The sequence below is a fragment of the Salvelinus alpinus genome, chromosome 12, assembly GCF_045679555.1.
Source record: "Salvelinus alpinus chromosome 12, SLU_Salpinus.1, whole genome shotgun sequence".
NCBI classification, from domain to species: domain Eukaryota; kingdom Metazoa; phylum Chordata; class Actinopteri; order Salmoniformes; family Salmonidae; genus Salvelinus; species Salvelinus alpinus.
This window is the reverse complement of record NC_092097.1, coordinates 14,272,326-14,298,316: the sequence shown is the minus strand read 5'-3', so window position 1 is coordinate 14,298,316 and position 25,991 is coordinate 14,272,326. Positions and strand designations below refer to the sequence as shown.

General features: G+C 44.9%; 1 protein-coding gene across 10 annotated transcripts in view; it reads right to left on the bottom strand.

Moving 5' to 3' along the window:
• Nucleotides 1-25,991, bottom strand: part of LOC139535577 (inositol 1,4,5-trisphosphate-gated calcium channel ITPR1-like) — a 141,890-nt gene that overhangs the window by 49,886 nt on the left and 66,013 nt on the right. For 5 of the 10 annotated variants that reach the window (XM_071335118.1, XM_071335123.1, XM_071335119.1 and 2 more), the window contains 7 exons: nt 24,609-24,757; nt 23,414-23,525; nt 22,632-22,667; nt 17,162-17,203; nt 16,129-16,176; nt 15,472-15,601; nt 11,178-11,365 (listed from right to left, as the gene is read on the bottom strand). In XM_071335118.1, coding sequence (XP_071191219.1) covers nt 11,178-11,365; nt 15,472-15,601; nt 16,129-16,176; nt 17,162-17,203; nt 22,632-22,667; nt 23,414-23,525; nt 24,609-24,757 — 705 coding nt within the window. The remainder of the gene's footprint in view (nt 1-11,177; nt 11,366-15,471; nt 15,602-16,128; nt 16,177-17,161; nt 17,204-22,631; nt 22,668-23,413; nt 23,526-24,608; nt 24,758-25,991) is intronic. The other 5 variants (XM_071335126.1, XM_071335128.1, XM_071335124.1 and 2 more) reach the window with 4 other exon arrangements.

Sequence of the window (25,991 nt, the reverse complement as noted above, 5' to 3'; positions counted from 1 at the left end):
TTGCCCAAGGCAGCTGCAATACAACATAATACAATGAAATCATCAACAGTCTATAATATTGAGTCGTCACTCAATTGTCAAATTTGGGTCCCCGAGCAAAACCAGCTGAGAACCACTGGGCTAGATTATTATTATTATTTCGTTTTTTCTTGAGTGGATGGTCAGGGGACCAGAACATAATTACAAATCAATTGTAGACCGCAAATTAACCGCAAGAAGCCCAAACAAATATAGTGTTTGACTAAAACAATAATTTCAAACCTTGCTTACATTTGTATACAACCATGTCGTGTCTCTCTATCATGTGTGGGAATACTTGGGAAGAGACTTCTTAAATTAAAATCACTTGGAGCTGATTTCCTGGTGTTTTTTTACAGTCTTTTATGTCAAACACATATATATATATATTTTTTTTAAATGTATATATTTTTGGGGGCTCTGAAAACTTTGTGGGCCAAATAAAACCACCCGCCGGCCACCAGTTGATGACCCCTGGCCTAGGCATTAAGGTGCCATTAGCAGGTGATACTCAATAGTACTTGGACATCGCCAAGTGACATTTAATCCCCTCCCTCACCCAACCACAGGACAGCCCGCCTTTAACCATATGCGTGACAGATTTCAAACAAGGATACAGTTCATGTGTACAAAACATGCCCATGGCACGAGGGCAGTGACCTTTCCTGCAGCAGGGAATGGGGAAAGAGTAGAACAATAACCTTTCCTTTACCATCTCAAGCAGTGTGCAGCAGCGCCACACACACGCACACACACCTGTCGCATCTGCACTATAGCCCTCTAGAGTCTAATAACCAGCATGGCTGTGGTGGTAAGCTTATTTATCCCTGGGCATGCACCATCAACCTGGTGATTCATTCTTCCAGGAAACCACCAGCTTGTCCTCTGCAGGAGCTTAGACCCTGACTGCAAGGCCCACTGGGTGCACTAAGCCCTCTGTATCAAAAGCCCCCTCGAGGCCCCTGTCGACCCTGGCGCTCACCGTCACGTACAGTAGGCTGAGCCCCGCCCCCAGGTCTCTCTCCACATAAAACAAGGTCATTATGCATTCCTAGCTTTCTCTTTTCTATTTTCCTCCTCTTCACTGCTGTCCCGGCTCTTGGCATCAACAAGGGGCAGTTATGTAAGCTCTATTTATATCGCTGGCTCCCTCGCTCCCTTGCCTCCTCTCCTGAAGCTTCAGTGAGCAACATGGCTGAGGCTGTAATCATTGCAGGGCAACGTACCGTACCCACCCAGCTGGTAACCACGGCGATCCGCTCTGGGAGAGGAGCATGCTGGGAGGGAGCAAGCTGTGGCACTTCACTTCATTCTGAGTTCTACAGAGGCCCGGTCATATATAAGAGGATAGAAAAACAAACAAATCAACCAACCAACCAGTATCCAATCACAACCCCTGTCAGCCACTGCCATCAGCATGGTGGAACTGTAGGGGGGAGATAAGGAGTGCTTGGAACACTGTATGGTAGTGATAAGCGAGATCATTGATTACTAATAAGAGAACAGTGCGTGAGTACACTGTGAAAAGTCTCAGGAAGGGAAATCCTAATAATATTTGTTAGCTACAGTTTTTTAGGTGAGGAAAATACCCTGACTGCTGAAGAGTGTTTTAGCTCAAGGTAAAATAAAAATGAAGGGCAGCAAAAAAAACTGGGTTTATTGGCTCTCAAGGAGGTTGATGAAAAGAGAGTGAGTCAGAGCCGGTGACAATAAATGAAGTTGCGCTGCAGGCGTCGGTGGACGTCACCGTGCTGCGGCATGCCTATTGAGTAACAGCATTGACACCTGTTCTCCTCCATGACAGGGCAGGCCAGGGTTCACACAGGGAGATGGCCAGGTGGAAAAGCTGCCATAGTGGGCCTCTTCATCTGTTACATAAGACACACACAGTGTTTCCCCTATATTCCATTTAGCAATGACGGGCAGCCACTGTTAAATAGTTGGTGCCACTCCCCAAAAATATGATTTATTTAAAACACATTTTTATAAATTTCCTCCGCGACGATAAAAAAAAAAGATTTAGGCAATTAAGACATTTTTCTACTTACCCAGAGTCAGATTAACTCATGGATAACAATTTTGTTTCTGCATGCAGTTAAAGGAAGTTGCTAACTAGTGTTACCACAAAGACTGGAAGTCTATGGGAACAGCAAGCATAATAGCTGTTCCTGTATAATTACGCTAGTTAGCAATGGCTCACGAAACTACCTTCAACATCCTTCTAACTGCATGCAGAGACATGCAAATGGTATCGATGAGTTCATCTGACTTTGGTTAAGTAGAAAAGTTGCCAAAATATTGCACTATCCCTTTAAGATCAGAGTGACAAGACACAACGTACACTGAGTGTACAAAACATTGCTCTTTCCATGACATAGACTGACCAGGTGAATCCAGGTGAAAGGTATAATCCCTTATTGATGTCACTTATTAAATCCACTTAAAATCAGTGTAGATGAAAGGGAGAAGACAGGTTAAAGAAGGATTATTAAGCCTTGAGACAATTGAGACATGGATTGGGTATTTGTGCCATTCAGAGGGTGAATGTGCCAGACAAAATACCTTTGAACGGTGTATGGTAGTAGGTGCCAGGCACACCAGTTTGAGTGTGTCAAGAACTGCAACGCTGCTGGGTTTTTCACACTCAACAGTATCCCGTGATAATAAAAAATGGTCCACCACCCAAAAGACATCCAACCAACTTGGCACAACTGTGGGAAGAATTAGAGTCAACATGGACCAGCATCCCTATGGAACGCTTTTGACACCCTGTAGAGTCCCCAACAATTTTTGTCTGTTCTGAGGGCAAAATAAGGTGCAACTCAATATTAGGAAGGTGTTCATAATGTTATGTACACTCAGTGTATATTTGTATGATGTCAACATAATGACATTTTCATGCATTTGAGTAGAATGTCTTTAAAACCTTCTCACAGTCGTTCCACCAAAACAAATACTCTACGGACACTTGGCAGAGGGGAAGAGGACGCAAGGAGGGCAAAATAAAATATACAAAGACACAATGAAAACAAACCTAAAAAAATAAGCAACATAAACACAAAAAAACTGGGAACTCCACGCCACAAATAGAACACACCAAGCAACATCAGATTACGAGGACAACCGCACCACTCTGGCAAATGAAGACAGAAACACAAGGATCATCAACTTACCAAGAATCCCACCGCATAGGAATATACACATACATAGTGCTTTCGAAAGTATTCAGAAGCCTTGAATTTTTTCTCATTTTGTTACGTTACAGCCTATTTCTAAAATTGATTAAATTGTTTCCCCCCCCTCAATCTACACACAATACCACATAATGACATAACCAAAAACTATTTTTTTCTCTTTTTTAAATTTTAGCAAATGTATTTACAATTAAAACTAAAATTATACATTTACATAAGCATTCACACCCTTTACTCAGTACTTTGTGGAAGCTCCTTTGGCAGTGGTTATAGCCTTGAGTCTTCTTTGGTACCTTGAATGTGTAGGTGTGTCTAAACCTTTGACTGGTACTGCACATACACACACACACACACACACACACACACACACACACACACACACACACACACACACACACACACACACACACACACACACACATACACTACATACACTACATACACTACATACACTACATAACCAAAAGTATGTGGACACCTGCTTGTTGAACATCTCATTACAAATCATGGGCAGTATTATGGAGTTGGTACCCCCTTTACTGCTATAACAGTCTCCACTCTTTTGGGAAGGCTTTCCACTAGATATTGGAAGATTGCGGCAGGGACTTGTTCCTTTCAGACACAAGAGCATTAGTGAGGTCGGGCACTGATGTTGGGCGATTACGCCTGGCTCGCAGTCGGCATTCCAATTCATCCCAAAGGTGTTTAATGGGGTGGCGGTCAGGGCTCTTGGAGGGCTAGACAAGTACTTCCACACCGATCTCGGCAAACCATTTCTGTATGGACCTCGCTTTGTGCACGGGGGCATTGTCATGTTGAAACAGGAAAGGGCCTTCCCCAAACTGTTGCCACAAAGTTGAAAGCACAGAATAATCTAGAATGTCATTGTATGCTGTAGAGTTAACATTCCCCTTCACTGGAACTAAGAGGCCTAGCCATAACCATGAAAAACAGCCCTAGAACATTATTCCTCCAACAAACTTTACAGTTGGCACTATGCATTGGGGCAGGTAGCGTTCTCCTGGCATCCGCCAAACCCAGATTCGTCCATCGGACTGCCAGATGGTTAAGCGTTATTCATCACTCCAGAGAACGCGTTTCCACTGCTCCAGAGTCCAATGATGACGAGCTTTCCACCACTCCAGCCGACACTTGGCATTGCACATGCTGATCTTAGGCTTGTGTTCTGCTGCTCGGCCATGGAAACCGATTTCATGAAGCTGCCAACGAACAGTTCTTGTGCTGATGTTCTTGCCTAACAGAGTTCCTCTGTGGAGGTGGGAGAACCTTCCAGAAGGACAACCATCTCCGCAGCACTCCACCAATCAGGCCTTTATAGTAGATTGGCCAGACGGAAGCCACTCTTCAGTAAAAGGCACATGACAGCCCGCTTGGAGTTTGCCAAAAGGCACCTAAAGGATTCTCAGACCATGAGAAACAAGATTCTCTGGTCTGATGAAACCAAGATTGAACTCTTTAGCCTGAATGCCAAGCGTCATATCTGGAGGAAACCTGGCACCATACCTACGAGGAAGCATGGTGGTGGCAGGCTCATGCTGGCGGGATGTTTTTCAGCGGCAGGGACTGGGAGACTAGTCAGGATCGAGGCAAAGATGAACGGAGCAAAGTACAGAGAGATCCTTGATGAAAACTTGCTTTTCCTTCACTCTGCGGTCCAACTCATCCCAAACCATCTCAATTGGGTTGAGGTCGGGTGATTGTGGAGGCCAGGTCATCTGGTCTTTAATCAAATAGGGCTATCTTCTGTATACCACCCCTACCTTGTCACAACACAACTGATTGGCTCAAAAAAGGCACACCTGTTAACTTCTTACGGCTGCATCCCGCTAACGGGATCGATATGACAACAGCCAGTGAAAGTGCAGGGCTCCAAATTCAAACAACAGAAATCTCATAATTAATAATTAAAATTCCTCAAACATACATGTGTCTTATATCATTTTAAAGGTAATCGTGTTGTTAATCCCACCAAAGTGTCCGATTTCAAATATGCTTTTCAGCGAAAGCACTACAAACGATTATGTTAGGTCACCACCAAACCACAATAAGCACAGCCATTTTTCCAGCGAAATATAGCAGTCACAAAAGTGGAAATAGAGATAAAATGAATCACTAACCTTTGATTATTTTCATCAGATGACACTCATAGGACTTCATGTTACACAATACATGCATGTTTTGTTTGATTAAGTTCATATTTATATAAAAAAATCTGAGTTTACATTGACGCGTTAGATTCACTAGTTGCAAAAACATCAAGTGACTTTGCATAGCCACATCGTTTCAACAGAAATACTCATCATAAATATAGATGATAATACAAGTTATACACATGGAATTATAGACATACCTCTCCTTAATACAACCGCTGTGTCAGATTTCAAAAAAACTTTACGGAAAAAGCAAATCATTCAATAATCTGAGACGGAGCTCAGAACAATAGCCAAATTAGCTGCCATGTTGGAGTCAACAGAAACCAGAAAATACATGATAAATGTTTCCTTACCTTTGATGAACTTCATCAGAATGCAGTCCTAGGAATCCCAGGTCCACAATAAATGCTTGAGTTGTTCGATAATGTCCGTTATTTATGTCCAATTAGCTACTTTGGTTAGCGCGTATGGTAAACAATTCCAGTCACAAAGCGCGTCCACTATAACGTGACGAAATGTCCAAAAGTTCCATAACAGTCAGTAGAAACATGTCAAACGATGGACTGAATCAATCTTTAGAATGTTAACATACATCTTGAATAACGTTCCAACCGGAGAATTAGATTGACTTCAGTTGAGCGATGGAACGGAGCTGCCCATCACGTGAATGCGCGTGGTCAAAGCATGGTCAGCTCGTGGCAGTGGTGACTAATACCTGTCTCCTTCGGCCCCCCTTCACATTAGAGTCATCAGACAAAGTTCTATTGACTGTTGACATCTAGTGGAAGCCGTAGGAAGTGAAAACTCATCAATATCTCGCTGTAATTTCAATGAGAGCTTGGTTGAAAATCTGCCGCCACAGAAAAAAGCCAAACAGGAAGTGGAACTTCTCAGGTTTTTGCCAGCCGTATGAGTTCTGTTATACTCACAGACATAATCCAAACTGTTTTAGAAACTTCAGAGTGTTTTCTATCCAATACTATTAATAATAACTATGACTGAGGAGCAGGCCGTTTACTCTGGGCACCTTTCATCCAAGCTACTCAATACTGCCCCTGCAGCCATAAGAAGTTAATTGAAATGGGGGGGGGGGACAATGTAAACCATTCTAGAATAAGGCTGTAACGTAACAAAATGTGGAAAAAGTCAAGGGGTCTGAATACTAAGTAAATGTTTAACAGTGTTGCGTCCTCTGTCAGAGATAGGCTCAGTAGACAGGTGCGCAACCCTGTGAAATGATAGGCCAGTCAGAAAGCAGAGTTCAATCATTATACTGTGTAATTGTTCTTCTAATTACAGACAACCAAACATATCCTCAGAATACAGTCCAGAAATGAGATCACACATCCATTAGGTAATTAGTTAAACCATCTGGTAGCATGCCCATGTATAGTAAACAAAATGACCCTTCACTCCTCAGTCATCGTAGCCTGTAAGCAGAGCAGTTACAGTATGTGGCTCTGACAGAATGACTCAAAATGAGATGTCAGTTTCCAGCCTCCCGTCTCTCTCTGACATTTCTATTAATACATTTCTCTAGAAGTTCCGGGCTTGAAGGGATGGGTTTTCTAAGAAGTTATGTGTTTTATATCACTCTCACAAGACAAAGATGAGAATAGAACATAAAGCGGTTTGGCGTTTGAGCACTGATAATAACTGATAGGGAACCAGGAAGCTTGTTCAAGGCAATGTTCCATCATGCAAAGGACAAACAATTCAGGCTAAATTAAAGAGTCAAATACTGAACAATTACCTAATTTCAGGTTTTACAGAGGAGGAATGCAGTTTACCCCTTGAAACATTACAATGACCTCACCATAGCCTGCAGGCTGTTCTGCCTACTGCCAGTGTTGTAGTAGCCAATAGTGTGGGCAACAGTATGGGCCAGAAAGCCTTCCAGACAGAGCAAGCAGCTTTGCAATCTAATTGGCACTACTGTCTGACCTATTTGGATTTCAAATTATTATTTTTTTTACCTTTATTTAACCAGGTGAGTCTCTGAGATACAAATCAATTTTTTCAAGAGAGACCTGGAGCAGAGCCTTACATGGGACTATAAGTCTCTGGACTGGAGTAGCCATAAATGATGGGCATGTCCATACTGCAAGGACCTGACACCGGAGATGAGAAGCAGGTACTGGGAGTCAAACATTTATTCAGGAACAGACATAGAAAACGACAGGAACAGCGTCAGCACACGTGTAAACAAGGACATATGACAAACAATCACGAAGCAGGGAACAGAGCTAGGAAACAGACAGATATAGGGAAGGAAATTACATAAGTAATTGAGTCCACGTGAGTCCAATGAGCGCTGATGTGCGTGGCGGGGAAAGGCAGGTGTGCGTACTGAAGGTGGCTTGAGTGCGTAATGTTAAGGAGGAAGAGCAGGAGCAGGCGTGACAGTACCCCCCCCCTCTAGGGGCGCCACCCGGAATCCCACCTGGGCGAACCGGCCGAGACATAGGCGCTGGGCAAGCTGGCTGGGGGAGGAAGAGCGGGAGCAGGCGTGACAGTACCCCCCCAGTACCCCCCCCCCCCCCCCCCCGCCGTTGGTCGGCTCCATGTTACAGCCTCGGCCTGGGTAACAAAAAAGTGGGGTCCTCTTATTTCTGGAGAGCTGCAAAAACAGGAACCTGATTTTCTTTTGACGCTTCTTCCATGTTTGATTTGATATCCCAGGAGAAAGCCAGAGAAAGGCATCAAGGAGTTAAAACACCATCTCACAGAACACTTTTGTTCACAAAATGGTGTGACTGACTACCCACAACATTTCTAAAAGGGGAGTCAAATGGATTACAAACAATGAAAGCCATAATTACAGCTGGGCCTGGAATCCCAATTACACAAGCCGTGTCAGTGACAGCCATCTTGTCAGAAATCAGAGTAAGCAGGAGCCTTCATTGGAAAGTCTTTCATTAGTATGGTGAGAATATAATCAGTGGGCATGTTAAGAGAGTTAATGTCCCCAGTGGTGGGAGCATGCAGAGGAGAGGGCTGCAGAGGACCTGGCCCATTTCCCCTTTCCCCCAGCATGGCTGGCACACACAGCTCAGTGCTGCAGCTCTGCTCCCAACGCTGCCTTCACTTTGGCCCTTCATACGACCCCTCCCTCCTCCCTTCCCTCCCTCTTTCCCAAAGCAAATCCCGTTGGCCTGGCGACGGCCCCAGATTATCACAAAAACAAACAAACAAACTGCATGGATAAATCTGTGGCATGTTTTTGTCCTGCTTTTCATTTGGACAACAAGAGCCCTTCTGTCCTAGAAGAGGGGCAGCGGGCCCAGCATTATGCAACAGGAAGAAATGTGATGCGTCTGCTGATATGTTTTAGATTGACTCAGCACCATATGTGACCCCGCAACAAAGCTCACTTGTCCCCTGCAAAACAAGAAGGAAAAAAACAAACTGGCATTATGAAACAAGAAGCCCTGTTTGAAGGTGAGCAGGCTCCTTGGCTACAAAGCAGGAAGAATCGCTTTCCCTGGCAGCTACCTGCAATGCTTTCCTAAAGGGAGGGCTTTTCCAAGGCCCCAGTGGGACTGCAGGAAATCATAATGGTGTTTAAGAGTGGGAGGAAATAAGATCATTGTGACAAAATTGTTCTATAAACGAATACGCTTTACCTATAAAAAAAAAAGGCAGGCAGGAGGATCAGCGATTGATTCCCTTACGACAGAAGTATCACACTGAGTAATTGCAGTAATTCCCCTGCTCAACTCTCACACTCGCCCACACTGCAGTGAGAAACTCTTCAGAATTAACACTCTCGCATGGGGTTGGCAACCACCAAACACACACGACATAGATGACTTTGCAAACACTAACCCAAACTTCAAAAGAAAGCATTGCCACAAAGCCAAAAGGAAGACACGCCCATGGCACACACTGCTGGCTGCTCTTAGCACAAGAGAAAGCCGTCTTAGGCCTCACTCTCCCCTATCGGAGATATCTACTGCAGCCCTCATCCTCCACATACAACAACCTTTCAGCCAGTCACATTCTGTTAAAGGTCCCCAAAGCCCACACATCCCTGGGTTGCTCGTCTTTTCAGTTCACTGCAGTTAGCGACTGGAACGAGCTGCAACAAACACTCAAACTGGACAGTTTTATTTCAATCTCTTCATTCAAAGACTCAATCATGGGCACCCCTACTGACAGTTGTGGCTGCTTTGCATGATGTATTGTTGTCTCTACCTTCTTGCCCTTTGTGCTGTTGCCTGTGCCCAACAATGTTTGTACCCTGTTTTGTGCTGCTACCATGTTGTGCTGCTACCATGTGCTGCTACGGTGTTGTGTTTCTACCATGTTGTTGTCATGTTGTGTGGCTACCATGTTGTGTTGTCATGTTGTGTTGCTGCCATGCTGTGTTGTCATGTGTTGCTGCCGTGCTATGTTGTCATCTTAGGTCTTTCTTTATGTAGTGTTGTGTTGTCTCTCTTGTTGTGATGTGTGTTTTGTCCTATATTTTTATTTAATTTATTTGTATTTTTAATCCCAACCCCCGTCCCTGCAGGAGGCCTTTTGGTAGGCCGTCATTGTAAATAAGAATTTGTACTTAACTGACGTGCCTAGTTAAATAAAGGTTAAATAAAAATAAAATAAAATAAATAAAAAGCCAAGTAACTCACTGGCGTTATCACTCCATAGATCTACATGAAAACACCTGCCTGGGTTTGCATGTTTGTATGTGGATCTGTGTGAGTCTAGCCAGTGGGATGGTGGAATACTACCTAGGGAATGGCTGTTCTACAGGTGTCTGCTCTGTCTGGAACATTGGGGCTCCCATGGCTGCTCCTCTTCCCTTGTTTTGACAGTACAGTGCTACCCAGTTAAAAGCCAAGTCTGAATGTTTTGAGGCTCTCTGTATTAAAAGCCAGGGACATGCTGTGGTTATGTAACCTGAGAGTCATGTGAGTGCCTTTGAGTACACTGCCTGAGCTGTGTGAAGCCAAGCCAGGGTTCATCAGGTAGAACTACTATGCAAATACAAGCCCACGCACACACAAACGTGGGCGATAAGCAGGGAAATGCAATTGGCCTACAATCAGCAGCACACCCTCCCCCCACCATCCCCTGTTCCTCTCTCAATCTTGCTGTGAGGTTAGAGAAGTGAAGGACTGTGTTGCTATAGCAACCCCTGGCTGACTGGCTGAGAGGAGAGGAGGTGGTGACACCAAAGACAGTACAGCATGAAGATAGGCTAAAACTACTTCTCCAATACAAATCCCGATCACACTTGTAGGTGATGCCAATGCGAAGTTGGCTAGCTGAGCTCCTGCGTAGAAACACGTTATCGGGTCTAACGGTCATCTCGCGCCGAACTGAGCATATGCAGGCCGTCAATTCAAAGGCACTCCTTCAATATAAAGTTATTTTTGATGAAAATGAAAACTTTCACTAGGTTGGAATAATAACATGTTCAACTACTTAAAACATTGGCTCGAATCTAGATTGTACCTTTAGGTTTAGAGAAAATGAACAACTAAAGAAGAATCGTTGACTTTTCTCATTGACTTCTCAAACCCCAGACCCCAACCTGGTCTGTATGGTCTGTTTCACAAGCGTTCCCGGAAGTCTCGGGTTGTTGCGCCTCTGGGTTTAGAAACTCTGTGGTGACACATTGGGGAGCTACTCAGAGCCTGGACCTCTACCATCAGACAGATCATTAGTTCAAGCTCTGCCTCCACTTCCTGCTCTCCTCCTCTGGGCCCAGTCTCTTTCCCTCTACCGCCTCTCTAGCATGTTCTATTCATATTACATTATGCACCTGGCACGGGTTCATTCTCACCTGGATGACCGTGTTACCGCCCTCCAGCAGGGCGATGGCTAATAGGATGCTCTCCTGGAAGATACGATCACTGGTGGCGTTCATGATGAGGTCAATTACCAGGTCGGATGCTCCCTCTTTATCCAGGCGGCACTGGACCTCATGCAGGGTCAGCTCCCCTTGGGCCGCGGCCGCCCCTGAACTCACCACTGGGGAGGGACAGAGAGAGAGGCAGAAAGAGAGGGACAAGCAGAGAGGGACAAGGAGACAGGAAGAAAGAGAGGGACAGGGAGAGAGGGACAGGGAAAGAGGGACAGGAGGAGTGGGACAGGGAAAGGGACAGGGAGAGGGACAGGGAGAGAGGGACAGTGAGAGAAGGGCAGGGAGAGCGAGACAGTGAGAGCGAGACAGTGAGAGCGGGACAGGGAGAGATGGCCAGGGAGAGATGGCCAGGGAGAGATGGCCAGGGAGAGAGTGCCAGGGAGAGAGTGCCAGGGAGAGAGTGCCAGGGAGAGAGGTACAGGGAGAGAGGTACAGGGAGAGAGGTACAGGGAGAGCGAGACAGGGAGAGCGAGACAGGGAGAGCGGGACAGGGAGAAAGGTACAGGGAGAGAGCCATCAAGAGCCTGAACAATGAGGAAGGACATACAGGAGAGCTTTGTCACTCTAAATGAGAGTAAAACTACTATTCCACCACTCAATAGATTTTTGATTTATTTGGATCCCAATTAGCTGACGCCAATGGCGGCAGCTAGTCTTACTGGGGTCCCACACATAACGAAAAAGACATTACAGACCAAATACTTTAGAATTGAATTACATCAAGAGGATTGTCAAATGGGCAGATTGAATAGATCCGTCTGTCTCTTTCCTCTTCATTGATTCACTGCATCATTTGCTTATTATATAATGTAATGAGATTAATTTTGATGGACAACTAAACCACAGATGGGATGCCACAACTATAGTGATCATCATTCAGTCCCTTGAAAATAGCTGTATTTCCTGGCTAAGACTAGCCTCATCCAGTCATGATGATAATGTTACCCAGAGGGCCACTCTCTGGCTGTGGGAGCAGGTGTGTCCACACTCCACAGGCCTTTCTAATCTAGAGCCCGTCTCTCTGGTCGCCTGGCAACAGCACGGCCCGGCTCAGCCAGAGGAGAGGGCTCGTATGCTGAAGGACAGACCCCGGGTCCAAAGGCTTAATGGAGGACAGGAGCAGGGAGGCATAATTAAGATGGCGCTGCAGAGAATAGCAGACGTTTTACAGGCTCCTGACCTATTTTGTGTTTTTTTTACACTGATCTTGACTTTTTGTACATGATGACTCCGCCATCGTTTCCTATGACCGAAAACTTCTGGAGATCAGAACAGCGATCATTAATCTTGATTTGGATGACAATTTCTACGTCAATGATTTGGCAGCTCTGGACGTTCTGATTACACCGGAACAGGCCCTAATCCCCAGGACTCGAAAGAGGAAGTGACAGCGCAAAAGAGGCAGACGAACTGGCATCCTGACTAGACTATGTTGACATGCAAATAAACCGCCTCAACCCTCTGTTTTGTTGGCGAAAGTACAGCCACTAGAGAATAAACTGGACGAGCTCCGTTGGAGACTATCCTATCAACGGGACCTGTAGAACTGTAATAGTCTATGTTTCACGGAGTCGTGGCTGAACAAGAACATGGATCAAATAGATCTCGCTGGCTATTCCATGCATCGTCAAAAACGGTCGGGCAGCCTTGGGTAAGATGAGGGGAGAGGAGTGTGTCTCTTTGTTAACAACAGCTGGTATGCAATCTCTAATGTTAAGGAAGTCTCGAGTTTTTCGTAGATGTTGATTTTTTACCGTTGATTTTAAAGAGGGGAAACTGAAATCCTTTTTACCCCATTTTACCAGGATGTCACCTGTGCAACTAGAGAAACAGAGAGAAATGCACACTAGGCTCTCCCTCACCTTTCCTTTGGAAAATCTGACCATAACACTATACTCCTGATTCCTGCTTACAAGCAAAATCTCAAACAGGAAATACCAGTGATGCGCTAAATACAGAAGTGGTCCTTTGGAGCGGATGTTAAGCTACAGGACTGTTTCGCTTGCAAAGACTGGAATATGTTCGGGATTCCTCCGATAACATTGAGGAGTTTACCACATCAGTCACCGGCTTCATTAATAAGTGCTTCAACGTCATCCCCACAGTGACCGTACGTACATATCCCAACCAGAAGCCATGGATTACAGGCAACAACCGCACTAAGCTAAAGGCTAGAGCTGCCACTTTCAAGAAGCGGGACACTAATCCAGACGCTTTTAAGAAATCCCACTATGAACTCCAAAAGTGGTTGAACAGCCAAAGATTGAATCCTCCTACGCTTTCTATGACGCAAACCTACCAGATGAGCTAAATGCCTTCTATGCTCGCTTCGAGGCAAGCAACACTGAACCATGCATGAAAGCACGTGCTGTTCCGTACGACTGTGTGATCTTGTGTTCCGTAGCCGATGTGAGGAAGACCTTTAAACGGGCTAACATTCCCAAGGCCATGGGGGTCAGACGGAATAGGTCAGACGGAATAGTTCTCGTACTCAGAGCATACACTGACCAGCTGGCAAGTGTCTTCACTGACATTTTCATCGTCTCCATGACCCAGTCTGTAATACCTATATGTTTCAAGCAGACCACCATAGGTTACCTTGGCATTCTTGGGCACAGGGACTATCTCCCCATAGCACTCACATATGTAGCCATGAAATGCTTTGAAAGGCTGGACATGGCTCACATCAACACCATCTTTCAAGACACCCTGGAGTCACTCCATTTCGCATAGTGCCCCAACAGATCCACAGACACAATCTCTATTTCACTCCACATTGCCCTCTCCCACCTGGATAAGAGGAATAGCTACAGTATGTGAGAATGTTGTTCATTGACTACAGCTCAGTGTTCCACACCATAGTGCCCTCCAAGCTCGTTATTAAGCTCAGGACCCTGGTACTGAACTCCTCCCTCTGCAACTGGATCCTGGACTTCCTGACCGTCCCTTCCTGGCTGTCCCCAGGTTGTGAGGGTAGGCAACAACACATCCGCCACGCTGACCCTCAACAAGGGGGCTCCTCAGGGTTGGGTGCTTAGTCCCCTCCTGTACTAATTGCTCACCCATGACTGTGTGGCTACGCACGACTCTAACACCATCATTACATTTGCTGATGACAACGGTGGTAGGCCTGAGCACCGACGACGATAAGACAGCCTAAAGGAGGTCAGTAAACTGGCAGTGTTGTGCCAGGCTAACAACCTCTCCCTCAATGCAAGCAAGAAAAAAGGAGCTGATCGTGGACTACAGGAAATGGAGGGCCGAGCACGCCCCCATCCACATCGACGAGGCTGTAGTGGAGCTTCAAGTTCCTTGGTGTCCACATCACGAAGGAAATAACATGATCCACACACAACAACACAGTCGTGAAGAAGGCACGACAACGCCTTTGGCATGAGCCCTCAGATCCTCAAAAATTGCACCAATGACAGCATCTTCACTGGCTGCATCACTGCTTGGTATAGAAACTACTTGGCATTCGACCACAAGGCAGTAATGTGTACGGCCCAATACATCACTGGGGCCGAGCTCCGTGCCATCCAGGACCTCTATACCAGGCGGTGTCAGAGGAAGGCCCTAAAAATTTTCAAAGACTCCAGCCACCCAAGTCATAGACTGTACTCTCTACCGCACGGCAAGCGGTACCGATGCACCGAGGCTGGAATCAACAGGACCCTGAACAGCTTCCAACCCCAAGTCATAAGACTGCTAAATAGTTAACCAAATAGCTACCCAGACTATCTGTATTGACCGTTTTTGCACTAACTCTTTTGAATCATCACATATGCTGCTGCTACTGTTTATTATATATCCTGTTGCCCTCAATAACCTCGTACCCCTGCACATAGACTTGGTACTGGTACCCCATGTATATAACCAAGTTATCGTTACCCATTGTGTATTTATTCCTTGTGTTATAATTTTTTTCTAAAAAATTTCAATTTTTCTCTCTGCATTGTTGGGAAGGGCCCGTAAGTAAGCATTTCACTGTTAGTCTATACTTGTTGTTGACAAAGCATGCAACAAATTACATTTGATTTGAGGCAGGAGCGTGAACAGGAAGGAACCCATTCCTTTTCTCCAAGCATGGAGAAGAGACCAACCATGACTCATCACCCTGATTTGAAAACTTTAATACTCTGAGGTATTGAGATATTCAGCAAGTCCGTACAAACTTATCCAGAGAGACAGAGATACAGAGACATACAGGTACCTGCTCGAGGTTTCCCTTCTGTTCCAGGGGGGACAGGACCATTGCTGAACGTCGTCACACTGTCTCTTCTGGCCCCAGGCTTGATGTTCCCATAGTAACGATTCACCAGAATCTGCCTCAGAGCTTCACCCTGGTGGAGAGAGATGATGTCAGAGGATGGAGTCTACATCCTCATCATGAGATAAGGACTCCCAACATCAGTGTTATCAGCTTAGAATACCTCAACTCTGATTAGGCCTGGCACCCTCAAGATATTAACCCTGCATCTTTAATCAGTGGAAACAGTGTGCTTCTTGGAAAATATTGTTTTCTTGCCTTTGTTAATAACCTTTGCCAGGTAATAGGCAGAGCATGCTAAAAATCAAAAAATCTGATTGAGCCTCACGCCTCATAGTGTGTCTCAAAAGGCAGTCTTCCAACTCATATACAGTACATATAATTTCCCTATATTCCTCCTGAAACCCATTGACACCCACACCCAGTTCGTTAGTGAGGGGGGTTAACCCTGTGAGTAGGTGGGCATGCTGTGGAAGCAGAGTGGCTGCAGGCCAGGTCAGGTGCATCAGTGCATCAGGACAGCCAGCTGTGGTGGGCCAGAGAGAGCAGGTTGGCGGACTCCGGAACGGAGAGGATCAGACCGTACTGGACTGTACCTACCCTTCTCTGGTCCTCCAGTTGCTTCTGGGGCTGGTTGGGATCAAGCTCCTAAGGGTGAGGTGAGTTAGCAGAAAGTAAATCAAAGAAAAGTCCAAAAAAGGAAAATTAGGGGAAAATAAAAACAAAACAAAAGAGGGGTGTTAATACTGTGCACATTAGTCACTTTCCTTACATGCAGCGAACTGAGCAAAATGATTTCATGCAGTTAACATAGGGAGGTGGGTGGTGTGTTGGATGTGGGGTAGGAACATAATCATGCAAGGCTTCGTGAAAATAAAGTTTTAAGCACCGGTTAGAGAAGTCGGAAAAAATTGAATAACAAGGTGGCTTGCTGTTAGAAATAAAATAACATTTATTTACAACCATCCCATTAACTTCACATCTCATCATCACTTTTCACTTGAAACTTTTTTTACGTTCACAATGCTAAAACAAAACTTTGCTGTTCAAACCTTTGATATTGGGTTATTTCAACCAACAAACTGGATGGCTCAGAGTGACTCCCTTGTTACTTTGCAGTTGCAGCACAAATGAAACCGTGTTAAATACATAAGGGAGCAACCGACTGCGAGGGGCAGAAACGCAACTCAAACCATGAGAAAAAACCCATCCCTTTCCAGATGACATAATGGAGTCAGTGCAGTGTACTAGTAGTGGTACTGACAGAGTGTAAACCCATGTTCCCATCTGCCATGGAAAAACACCCAGCACGCTGCGACAAAATCCTGCAGAAAGAAGGTAAGGAAACTGTTCTTCACTCAAACACCTACAGAGGGATGGAGGGATGAATAGAGGGAGGGAAACGGGACATACATGGGTCGGCTCACTGCATAATTAAAAATCCACAAGGGGAAACGTTTGCGTGTGTGTGTTTTGGTGAGTGGGCTCTGAAAAGGGAAAGGATTTGACGGTTTCCATCTTGATGAGCGGGGAGGATGGATGACTCAGATTATCTATATTCTACAATAACCCATATTAGAGTGCTGAGGCCCAGGCTGTGCTGAGGCCCAGGCAATATGGGTGTTGAACTCACATCTGCAGCAGGGACTTCAGGCTCAGCCGGCAGAGGGGCCAGCTGGATAGATAGACAGATAAGACAAATGGTCTGGGTTAGTCAAGGTCTGGGTTAGACCACAGTCAGTGGGCAAATTAACCTCAGGCAGCTCTCAGGTCACTTGCCTCACAGTGCAAACAGATCAATGCAAGGCCATGCCCGCTTCGCCAAGGACCTCCTTGTATGTCTGGCTGGTTACAGTTGATCAGTTGGCCCATCATGTGCCCGACAGCAATAAAAGCGCATGACTCAAAGCCAGCCACGGAGAAGGGGACAACAAACACGCCCTTATCTGACGTTTCTATGCTAAGTCTCTGCTGTTATTAGAGCACTTGTCTGTGTTATATAATCAAACATCACTATTATACTACGCTCCCTGTGTTCACATGCCTTCATGGGGTTGCCCATGCTTTCTCCCAGTTGCTTGCATAGCAAAATGAACACCTTGACATAGGAAAATGAATGGACTGTTTGGTTGTTAATGTGAGCAGATTAGAAATTGCAGGTCCTAAAATGAAGGCCTAGGGTGTTAAGGGACAAACCAGACTTGCAGATATGGCTTTTAGTGGCATGATGGAGCTACACGTAGGCCTATTAGTGATACATTGCATAATAATACATGCAAATGGAAACAAAAAATGTACAAATACATTTAAAAACCTAACACCTCAGCTAACACTGACTTGTTGATGTTGTTCATACTCAATGTTTGACAAAGTGCCCCAAGAGAAAAGAGAGACATTTGATTTTCTGTGGGCTGACTGCTGAAATGAAACACTTGCTTGAACACCTTGTTAAAAAGGACCTTTAGGAAGAGAGACAGACAGACGGATGTGATACATTTAAATGGTGCAAAGTGAAAAGGCAGAGACAGATACACAGACAGACCACAGTGGAGTTGACTCTGCCTCAGTAACACAGTCATGCTGACTCTGAGTAATTGTGAGACTAGACAAGAATCTCCCCTTATCAGGCCCCTGTTTACGTAAAACATCCATTTCCACAGGAAAAAGGATGATGCATGCAAACAAGGCTCAAAGGTTTTAACCCTGATTCACTTGTCTAATTCAATTAAAGCACAAAATCATAAAGTTACTTTTCCTATCTGTCAACATTTTCAGTGGTGGAGCATGACAGTCATTATTGGCCTTATCTGACCTGATTTGTCTTCCATGAGTCCCGGGGATCTGAGCGCTGGGGGTCGCCCATGCTTTTCCCATGGAACTGCTGGCATCAGCCCTGGACACAGCTAGACCCATGACCGCCAACATTGGTTCCACTTGTACGTTTTCTCAGACTGTATGACGTCAACTATATAGTGGTATAGTGGGCTGAATCACTACTCCACTGCGATACAGGGCCAAACATAAGGTCATCTTAATGGAAGTTACAATCACATTTCAGCAGTGGAAAGATGAGACGACTCCCCCATGGAGGTTCCACTTGTCTCTGCACTTGTTTTCAGGGCGTGTCACATGGGTCAGGAGTCAGAATCATACCACGCCTTCCTTCTCCTTTTATAACCTGCCGGGCCTCTCTCCTAGTGACAGTGACTGTCATAGGCACCCTAGCACCCCCCCCCCCCCCCACCCCCTAGCATGGAAGATTACAGGCCAAAGAATAAATAGGCAGGGGGAGGGAGGGAGGGAGACATACAGGCCACAAGAAAGAGAGACAAACAGGAAGAGAATCATAGGAGGTAAAGGGGGATAAGGGGGAGGACAGAGAGATTATTTATTTTGTTCTTGTCTGACACCATTACATCAGTGGCGGGCCTGAAACAGTTAACACTCCCTTGCCCGCCCCAGCGCCGCCCAACACGAGGCGCTGCCAGTCTCTCAGTAAACAGCTCCGCCACACTTTTATTGCCAATTACTTCTGAAGGTCACATCAGTGGAGAGTGAATTTCAGGGGGGAGAAAAAATATGCTAGCTCTTACATAACCGCTGCCTAAGAGCTGGCGGGAGCCCAAGTATCGTGCAGGACGAAGGCAGGCTGCAGGGAACCTGGGACAGAGCTGCATGGCCAGCAAAAGTGCCTATAGTTTTCCCTGTTGGAGGGGATCAGAGAAACAATGGTTCCCTCAAATCGCCTCACGCACATTGCAGCAGCTCTGAGTATAGCTGAGGACAAGCAGGGAAAGGCTGAGGCAGAGGACACCAGCACTGTGGGATGTAGAGCGGCCATGAGAGGAGAGAACAGGGAGAGACTAAGAGGGAGGAAAAAGATTGGTAGAGAGATATAAATAGAGAGAGAGTGAGACAGAGAGTTTGCCAGGGATAATGAGACGATAGAGATCCGCTGGCACGGGGACACACAGCGAGGCGAGAGAGCAAGAGAGACACATGCGGAGATAAACAGACCGTCGTGCCCTCTCCTGCATAGAAATCATCTCTATTGCGTAGATCCCCCCCAGTCGGCACACAACATATCGCCAACCTAAAGCCATATTATCTCTGCTTTCTGCTGACCCTATTACATTATCCCACCCACCCCCGACACAAACACGCACACCGATTCAGGGTACTACAGTACCCTATGCTTCTCAGATTAATAGGGAGAGTACTGTACTGCATGGCAGAGCTCTCCTGTAGCAGTGGGAAGCCACAGAGGAGCTGGCATATCGAACAGCGCAGCAAGCTTAACACAGGGCTTACGGAACAGCTAACTGACAGACAGCTCAGTGCTGCTGCTGCTGTTTCTGCTGCAGAGGGGAAGTGTGGGCTTTGGATCAGCCTGGGGTATGGGACACTGCATCCCACAGTAGGGCCCTCCTAGGTCCATGCACGTGCCGGATGTGTGGGTGGGGTGTGTGTGTGTGTGTATTTGTAAAGTATGTGTGTACATTCTTCAGACAGTAAAACGGGGAGGGGGCGTTGAGGCAACAAAGAAGCAGTCTATCTGTTCACTCCCATTTTAGGAGGGAGCGTCAGGGATTGTTTTTGGGAGGGGAAGCAGCTGGGGATTTCCAACACTGGATACCACATGGAGGGAGGGAAGGAGGAGTAGAGAGAGAGAGAGAGAAAATACACTCATGTGAGCATGTGATCTCCTGGCAGACATGCAGCTTAGAGTGTAGGCTCTCCAACAGCCACTCAGTCTGATATCTATGTTTACCTTTCCTTCTTATCGCTCCCTCACTTGTTTTCTATCCTTTATTCAGAAATGAAGTTTCACACCCTAAAGTAACTCATTCCATTCTTGTGCTCATTTACTGTACAATACATCAAGTGCTTGAAGTTGTGGGTAGATAATGTTGTTGTGACCAAAAAGTTAAACTACAGTAATACTGCAACTTATACTAAATTATATCTTCCAAAGGTAAAAAAAAACAAAACAATACAATCTATGGTTGAAAGCTGTGCTCTTATATGCCATACCCTCTCAATGTATGCTTTGGAATGGGGTGTACTGTAGTCTGGTGCTTTGCCATTGACAAGGGTAATATTAACTGTTGCGTAACATCCAGGAACTATAAACACTTCTAAGTAAGAAGTTAGACCCTTCCATATGGCACTGGTCCCAGCCTCTCTGAAAGTCCCTAAACAGACAGATACAGTCCCAGATGAAAGGTACATTTTTTTGGGGGGGGATATATGCAGGGTCCACTGTCTTTAAGGCAGACACAGACATAGAAACACAGACCTGAATGTACATATACAGTAGCAAGCACACCTGCACACACCAACCCCCTTACCCTCTATGGATGTTGGTATGATCTGGTTTCCGCCACTACATTTAAGGGATAGCTTCATGTGTATAAATACTCACACACCTGCTGTGGTAATGGTGGTGAGGAATTTAGGGGGAACCACCCTGTCCCTCTGACCACCATCCAAAGAGAGTCTGGGTATGATCAACACTCTGATACACCCCTCCCCCCTCAGGGTCTGCCATTATGGTCTGTGTGCACCGTTTCCAAAAATACCAGATTCCTAACATGCAATCCCAGTCTGCAAAAACTGTATAAAGACCTGTGGATCTATGTACACAACAACCATAATTCAACTTCAAGCAGACGGCTACAATCAGACCTGCGTTCAAATACATGGACTTCTGTATCTGGGTCGTTCCACCAATTGGGTGCCTTTTGAGTAGTGGAACTTGGTAAAAAAGATATATATATGATTTCACCTCATTTTTACATGTTTTGTTCACCTAATGTGTATATGTTAAACTTAATAAAATAAAATAAAGTGTTTTCCATCTCAAGAGGTTAAATAAAAAAACTACTATAGTCAGTGCCAAATAAAGTAACAGGGTTGACCGTAACTGGGTTGACAGTAACAGGGTTGACAATTTCACCATAAATCATCCATAAATCCCCTTGTGACAGGGTGAATGGAAGCTTGTTGTGTACAAAAGGGAAAGGAAGTTGAATGCAAACTTTACAGAAAAAAATTATTGTTAAAACATTTGTAGCCTGTCTACTGGTTGATGTGTTATGCTCGACCCCACTCACTTTTCCACCTCAAAACACCAGGAAATTGCTCAAAATAGTAGAACCAGCTCACCTGCTTCTACACTATGATTTGATTGTTAGATGTTGTGTTTCTTTTGTAAAAAAAAAGAAGAGTTTCATCATATTAAAAGGAGAGTTCAGTTCACGTGACAGGGTTGACCTTAAAATGAGGGACAGACGTAAATGAATAACTAATCACATGAAATAAATAATCATCTTCAATATCTGAAGTAAGTTAAGTTAAAGCAACAAAATAACTAGGGCTTTACAATGATGGTGAAAACTTGGAGACATTTTGGGGTGAAGTGGGTTAAAATTCTAGAAGAAGTCACAGATGGGGGCGCAAAGGGACATGTCAAAATGTAGAATTTTGGCACTATAGCAAATCTTTATTCATATTACCTATCAGATTTATTGAATTCTCCATGTGGTCTATATTAAAAAGGGCACGTCATTTAATATAAAAGGCTTTTAAATTGCAATATTGGTGCACAATTTCCACTTAAAATATCGAAGGGACGCAAAAAGCACTTTTTTCTTGGAACAAACCATCTGGCATTTAAAATACTTTTTTGGTGTATTTGAGTATTTTCAAACACACAGCCCAAAACAAGTACTTTTATTTTAGTATTTGAATGGTTAATTGTAAAAACCAAATAGTCTGCCAAATTGTATTTGACAGTATTTTCAAATACTTGTTTCAAATACTATTTTCCGATACCTGGGTTAAATGCATGGGAGTGAATTTGAGTCTGAGTATTTTGAACCCAGGTCTGACTACAATACAGACACATTGGAGTATAGCAAGTTGGCAACACCAAAAAGTGCTTAGCATGCTAGTGGCACGGTAACACACACGGAAACTAGCAGCTACTCTGAAGTCAGCAGCACATAACAAGACAGAAAAACCACTAGCACAGGCACATCTATCTACACCACACGACTAGTACGAGACAGAAACCTAACGAAAGAAGGAAAATGATCAACCTCAGCCACATCCATCTCATCATCAAAGGCAATGTGCTGGAAGAGAAGAGTATACAGGCAGAGTTAGTAGAGCTGGGTTAGGAGGAGGGGAGGCAGCTGAAACCAGACAAACAGTCGGTAAGAAACCCCACACCGTGTCAGTCAGTCAGTCAGTTAGTAAAATCACACAGGTTACTGCATTTCAAAGCAATGGATTGCCCTCGCTCAACAGAACAGAAAGCAGAGCGAACCAAGGTCATTAATCAGAGATTAGTACAGAGAGTCATTTACAGCCCATACAGTAAATGCTGTATTAGTGTTAATGGTGTATTAGAGTTAAAGTTCAATTACAGCATGCTGGTGCTGTTAAAGTGTACTGGAACTGTCCCCAACCACCAAACATAGACAAGTCATTTTCAGATGGACACTAATCCGTTGTGGTTTATGTGTGTGTCTGACTGTGCCAATATGAATAGCACTGAAGGTACCATATATACACACCCGTGGCATCTTATTCCTGCAGAAGGGCAGCTGGTACTGTAGGTTTTAAACCAAACCAAAAGACTCATCCCAACCATCACAGACATAACGTACTACCAGTATCATCTGGGGGGAAGGCAAAGGGCAGCAGAGGAAAACTTAACCTCCAGCTTTGCTGTTAACCTCTGACCTCTGCACTGACCTCTGTAAAGAGCTACAGAATAGCAGGCCTCTTAGCAGCACTCGGTTTACCCTCATGTTAAAACCCAGTGTAGAGAGAACAAGGGAAGTATTGTGAGGTGGTGGTGAAGACGGCCATTTACCTTCTCCCCATAGCCACGGTCTTTGGTCATCATCTCCCTCAGAGTCTGCAGCACCTTGATACACAGACGCTCCTCGTTCTCCTCCAGTAGCTGCTTGGTGTGTTTGATCAGCCTGGGCAGAGGACAGGGACAGGAGGAGAGGTGTATCACACATACTGCACTGTACACCCCTCCCAAAAAAAACACTTCAGTGGTAACAAATCCTGATTTCAGAGAGTCACCCCTATAGTATTTACTGTTAAGCTTGAGTAATGAAGAGATAATATTATGTCTGCTTGACATATCGTAATTGATTGGCTTAATTCATTATTGGTTATAAATGCTAGGGGTAGAGATTGACCTCACGTGGGTCTTAGAGGTGCTGTCAATCAGATCAGGTGCTGTGTGACTTGTATTCATTGATAAGAGTGTTTCAGTCCAAATGATCAATCATGTCTACGAACAACATTTCTTCCCAGCATACAAGCTCCACTAAAGGTCCCATTTTATTCTACTGTACATATTACGGTTAGTACTGTACTGCATTACCTTTGAAATGTAAGTCATTGTTCTGAATCAGTGTGAACTTGTGGTATCTCACGTGCTACTCCACACATTAATCCCCCCCTGCCTGCGGCCCTTTACAGTAGGCTAACCCCTGAGCCGGCACCTGTTCAAAAAGCCCAGACGCCCGCCCTCATGCCCAGTAATCCAATCTCAGCCCTTATCAAACACAACAGACACAGGAATGGCCTGGACTGTGTAAGGCAGGGAGGGAGGGAGCCCTGTGTGAGGGAGACAGAGCTCCAGTAGGTTCAGGGCAGGACATGTGAAAACAAAGCCCTGGGTCACTACAGTAGCATGTTCAGAGCAGCCCTGATCAATGACGGATTCAGTTACTGTACACTTGTACATGATAAGTGTCCCAACTCTAGTTACAGTACAGCAGGTACAGTATGAAAGAGCACAATGCATTCCTCAACACTGAGACAGTATCAGGAGACTGTGCAGACTTCCCAGTTAAACCACAGCTAGATCAATTTGTAGTGGCTAAACCCTCATTTGGTTTACAACTGCTGTGGAAAATATTTCTCAATTTCTAAGAAGATTGCAAACTGTGGTTCATCACTGGACTTGGCAAGAGGCATGTTCATTGTTAGTCAGCATGTCAAGGAGGTGGGTGGCTTGCAGTGGTTAGTGGGTACATGAGTCTTACTTGGAAATGAAGCCACCGCTTTCACACTTCCTGCGGGCGTCTGTGTTCTCAGGAAAGAGTAGCTCTGGGCGATGCAGCACGTCCACCAGGACAGATAGCTCAGCCTGGACCAAAGGACGCAGACGGTCCTCTAGAGCCGACACTATGTCCTTAAACACAGAGCAATGCAGAAGACAGGCATGGTTAGAGAGGTAACAGAACAGAAATAGGACACAGACAGGGCATTGGCATACTGAGTGTTACACCAGTGGTAGGTCTAGATGAAGCCCAAATGAACTGTATGAGATTGGAGCCTGGATTCCAGCCCCTACATTTGAAGTCGTGACCAAACAAGGTACAGGGAAGCTGACAAAACTGAAAAACACTATGGTGAACTTTGTGACCTTATTGTCTCAGACTGCACACTGGGAAAAAAATGTATAAAAGCAGAAGTAGACCACGGTTTACCAAAAACCTCGAAAACAGACCAGCCCAATCCAACTCCCCCCGCTCTATATCCCCATGAGTCAGTCATGATAAACTCCATGGAAATAAGAAAACTGTTACAGTTGCGTCACACTGTGTGTTGATGTAGACATTGTCTTGCGTAGGAGGGAGGGAAGGCGGGAGGGATTCTGGTAGAGTTACTGTATACAGTGTGATGGGTACAAAGAAATTGCAACACACACACTAGATTAGCTTTCTGGGGGATTACAGGTCATTCGTTACTAACGCAATTCCATGAATTCTGTTTCTGGGAACTGGTCAATTCATCACAGCCATTTTCAATTATTGCCATAGTTTTTCAAGACGATTTAAGTCAAAACTGAAACTAGGCCACTCAGGAACATTCAATGTTGGTAAGCAACTCTAGTGAATATTTGGCCTTATGTTTTAGGTTATTGTCCTGGTGAAAGGTGAATTTCAAATCAAATCACATTTTATTTGTCACATGGCAGAATACAACAGGTATTCCTTACTGTGAAATGCTTACTTACAAGCCCTTAACCAACAATGCAGTTCAAGAAATAGGGTTAAGAAAATATTTACTAAATAAACTAAAGTAACACAATAAAAAGTAGCACAAAATTACATAACAATAACGAGGCTATATACAGGGGGTACCGGTACCGAGTCAACGTGCGGGGGTACAGGTTAGTTGAGGTAGTTTGTACATGTAGGTATGGGTAAAGTGACTATGCATAGATAATAAAGAACGAGTATCAGCAGTGTAAAAAATAAAGGGGGGGGGGTCAATGTAAATAGTCTGGGTGGCATTTGATTAATTGTTCAGCAGTCTTATAGCTTGATAGAAGCTGTTAAGGAGCCTTTTGGACCTAGACTTGGCGCTCTGGTACCGCTTGCCGTGCGGTAGCAGAGAGAACAGTCTATGACCTGGGTGAC